This window comes from Salvelinus sp. IW2-2015, linkage group LG24 (genome assembly GCF_002910315.2).
Source record: "Salvelinus sp. IW2-2015 linkage group LG24, ASM291031v2, whole genome shotgun sequence".
NCBI classification, from domain to species: domain Eukaryota; kingdom Metazoa; phylum Chordata; class Actinopteri; order Salmoniformes; family Salmonidae; genus Salvelinus; species Salvelinus sp. IW2-2015.
In genome coordinates this window covers 3883623-3887576 of record NC_036864.1, presented here as the reverse complement: position 1 = coordinate 3887576, position 3954 = coordinate 3883623, and the positions used below count along the sequence as shown (strand labels likewise).

The window sequence follows — 3954 nt, the reverse complement described above, 5'->3', positions numbered from 1 at the left end:
AAGTTATTGATGACTTGATTAGCCTGGAGTCCGGCTTCAATGACGGGGGCTTGGATTGTATGGATCCCAGCATCATAATGCAAAACAATGTAAGTATGAATAATCATATAAACTATTATATCAGTCGCAAATGTCATGGGAAAAACACTTATTTGAATTGCAAAACTAAGGGTAAAAACAGAAGAAATGCTATCGACATGCAGGTGTTTCTGTCTATTGATTCTCGCTGACCTTATTCCTTGATCCAGACGTGATTCCCAGAAGATCCTTGATCTTCTTGACACTCACGAAGAGCATATATTGGGGTAGTTAAGTTCAGCTTTAAAGTTAAGTTGCTTAACTAACTTCTTTAAAGGACTTAAAAGGGGAATATGAGAACTACTTCCTCTGCCAAACATGAACTTTCAGGCTTGACTTGCTTGGGAAAAAAAGGAGCTGGCTTTGTGTGAGGTCAGATTAAGTCCACCGATGAGTCAAAGTTCATTTCACCTGGGTTGAGGCTTAAAGCATTTCTCACATTTCTCAAGCTGCCGAACAATACGGATTAATCCGCAAGTGATGTCATTACACGGTAATTGATGACAGTGTGGGAAATAATGTGTTAATTAGTATAAACACTAAGTCTGTGATTCTTCTTTTTTTTGTTGCTGAAAGCCCTACATGGACACTGGTCACTGCCATGGAGTTTGGGAATGGTAGTCAATAAGACAGAGGGAGAACGGAGAGACTATGCTAGATATCTACTACAACAAAAAATATATTGTTCAGACTAGGCATTCCATTAGAAAAATGCATGGACGGCAGCAGAGACAAGTGCTCCCAGTGCGAATTATATCTGGAGTTGAATTCCAAAAAACAAAGACTCATTTGAGTAGCGATTATAGACACACCTGAACTCACCACAGAGGTATGTGGTACTAAAGGAAAATGTGTTCCCACCGCATTTCAAGAGAGAGGCATTGAGGAGAGGCCAACCAGACAGAGAGATAGAGATGAAGAGAGATAGAGAAAGACAGAGGCAAGCAGGCAGGCATGCACACAAACACACACATAGAAACGGAGAGAGAGAAAAACGGGGTGACAGAAAAGCAGAGGGGTGTGTGTGTGTGTAGGAAAGACAAGACGGGGGGGAGGGGGGTGTAGAGATTGAAGATCAGAGCGACAGGAAAAAAAAGGGAGAGGAGGAGAGATTTAGAGCGAGGCAGTGAGGCATTGGATTGGGTTAATGCCTACACTCCCGATGGGTTTGTTCTGACATGATAGCGTGCTTAAATGGATCAATTCATTTTAATTAGTCATACAGTACGATGCATCACGTCGTTTTGCCATGTCAACATATCCCAGGAACACAGATGGGAGCGGATTGAAGTGATTACGATGTGAGCAGTCGGGGGACTGTCGCAATCTTTCATTTTGATAAGTACCCCCCCTGTTAGAGATAATGAGAGAGAGAGAAAGCAAACTAACTGCAAATATTGAAATGTCTGCAGTTCCTTATTTTCCTCTCACTCCCTCCTTCCCTCCCTCCCATAACTTGACCTCTATTCCTATCCCTCTCTACACTACCCTAGGAACTGAATTTCACACATGCACAGTGACAAATTGTCTGTACACAGCTTGTGGCATCTACGCCGGCTTTTGTGGGATTCCTAGAAATACACAGCTCCCTAAGATTAGACATGCATACAGTGTGTGTCAGAAGCCCATATAATCCCTCTGCAGTCCAACAGAGTTCCTAAAAGAGACTGTAGTTATCCTGCTATATATATGCCTATTTTCTCACAGTGGACAAGCGGCGTAGAAAAACAGTTTGGTGTCTGTTTGGGCGGGTTATGACCCGGCTTTCATCCAGTGGGGTGCTATTTTTAACACACAGACGCCTCTGTGTTCTGGGGCCCTTTTCAAGCAGAGTAGCCATAGTGGTCACTGATAATGGTACTATTAGGCTAGTAAACGGGGGCACGGAGCGAGGTCGTACTCCCAGAGAAGGACCTGAGGGGGCCTTAGGGGACCCAGACAAGGCTGTGGTCAGGCAGGCCCCTGTTGGGGAGGCATGGAGGCCCCTAGCCTCTCCTGCTGGATCACACAAAACCAATGCCCTGAGGGCTGAGAAGCAATAGGACTGCCAACAGTGCTATGATTGCCCTCACACCCAGCCTCATCTGAAACCTTACAAATTCCTGTTACCCTTTTCAAAGCTTTCAACTGAGCCAAAGTCAACCTGCTTCCAAAAGTTTCAATGACTTTGTGAACTTGAGGTCGCTGAGTCTGAATGAAACGTTCTCTCTGTGTCTGTGTGTCTGTGTTCAACCATTCCCTGACATCTCCCTCCTCTCCTTCTCTCCTCTCCAGGTGCTCAGCAGCAGCATGCTGGACATCTATGGGGGTGAACCAGGTATGACCACGGCCGCTCATAGCCGAACGACACCCACCTCACGCCCCCACTATGCTCACTACTGTAAAAATGGGAAGTCGCAGGTGCGAACGCACATCATAGCGCTGAAGATGATCAATGCATCAAAATAATCAATGCTTGATCACATCAAAAATATTTCAACAGGACAGAAGTGCGAAACTCAACCGTATACTGCAGCATAAGAACACAGCACTTTAGGAAACACATTCCTGACAAACCATGTCAGTCACTGGCATCTCGTTTTTTTTCATGAATGAATACGTTTAGCATTTTTCTTAAGGTGCACGACAACAGGAAACGAGAAAGAGTAATCCATTTAGTCATTTCTCTTCTTTGGCTGACTAAAATGAAGACAAAACGCTGTGTAGGCAGCATGCTCTAAATGCACAAATCCTACGTCTGGTGACAGGATTAACCAAAACCGAGCCTTCCAGTCTAATAAGGTGTTCCCACAGTCTATTACTGACCAATGGGAGACTGCAGTAGAGGTCAAGAGGTCTATAGAGCAGCATGTTCTACTGGGAAAGCCCTCTTTCTTTAGCCCTGATGTGTACAGCATTCATCCTATACAAACTATTCCCAAACTATTCCCTAAACGAAATAAACTCCTCAATATCGGTGTCCTTCGATTAAGTTTGTCTGCTCTCAGCTGATTGCCACGGTGTATTCTATACAGCATCTATAGCTTGTCAGTCACCTTGTATAACGGAGGAGAGATTCAACACGGATTTGTTTGGATAAGTTAAGGATAGCTTCTATAGGGTGCATGGGTAGTAGCTTGAGTTCCATGTCTAGCCGTTATCAAGTCCGATGAACAAGGAAGCTGAAGGAAAACAGGACAAATGTGGTTCCGTGTAGCAAATAGATGTTTCCCTTAAATGTGCAGTGTTTGGATTACAGTTGTATCACTCACATCCCTAATTATCAATGGCCTCGGTTCATAGTCTATGGACGCATCATGGATTTATTTTGTGTTCTGGTCCCCAACACAAAGGACCTCTGAGAAACGCTTTATGAATGCCATGCATCAAGTAAAGCTAATTGAATTAGCTCCGACGAGAAAATAAGTGAATCAGTATATTTTTCATACAAGTGTGCGGTCGGACAACGGGCAGTTGCACAGAGGTCTAAATGACCTTATTGAATCAACGGAGACGAATTGAGAAATCCAATCACAGGTTCTGATTATATCATTTGGGAGAAATGTGAACGTGAATATGAACGCTATAGCATGCCTTTCCCCTCATGGGTAGATCAGCAAATTTGTTAAGCGGACTTAATTGCCAGGCTGAGTGGCTTAAAAGAGGACACAGATTTTTCACAATGAACCAAAGAGAAGAGACGATGCTATGTATGCCGGGAGCGAGCGGGATAAATCGTGTCCTTTCACTGAGTGTGAGTGTGCTTGTGTGGAAGGTTCCGGCTCTGTGCAAGGTTCAGGCTATGTGGAAGGTTCAGGCTATGTGGAAGGTTCAGGCTATGTGGAAGGTTCAGGCTCTGTGCAAGGTTCAGGCTCTGTGCAAGGTTCAGGCTCTGTG

General features: G+C 44.4%; 1 protein-coding gene across 1 annotated transcript in view; it reads left to right on the top strand.

Annotated features, from left to right (window-relative positions):
• LOC111951319 (transcription factor EC-like) overlaps positions 1 to 3954 on the top strand; it is a 19495-nt gene that overhangs the window by 9751 nt on the left and 5790 nt on the right. Inside the window, exon 4 of the mRNA XM_070434703.1 lies at positions 3833 to 3940. Within this exon, the coding sequence (XP_070290804.1) occupies positions 3833 to 3940 (108 nt within the window). The remainder of the gene's footprint in view (positions 1 to 3832; positions 3941 to 3954) is intronic.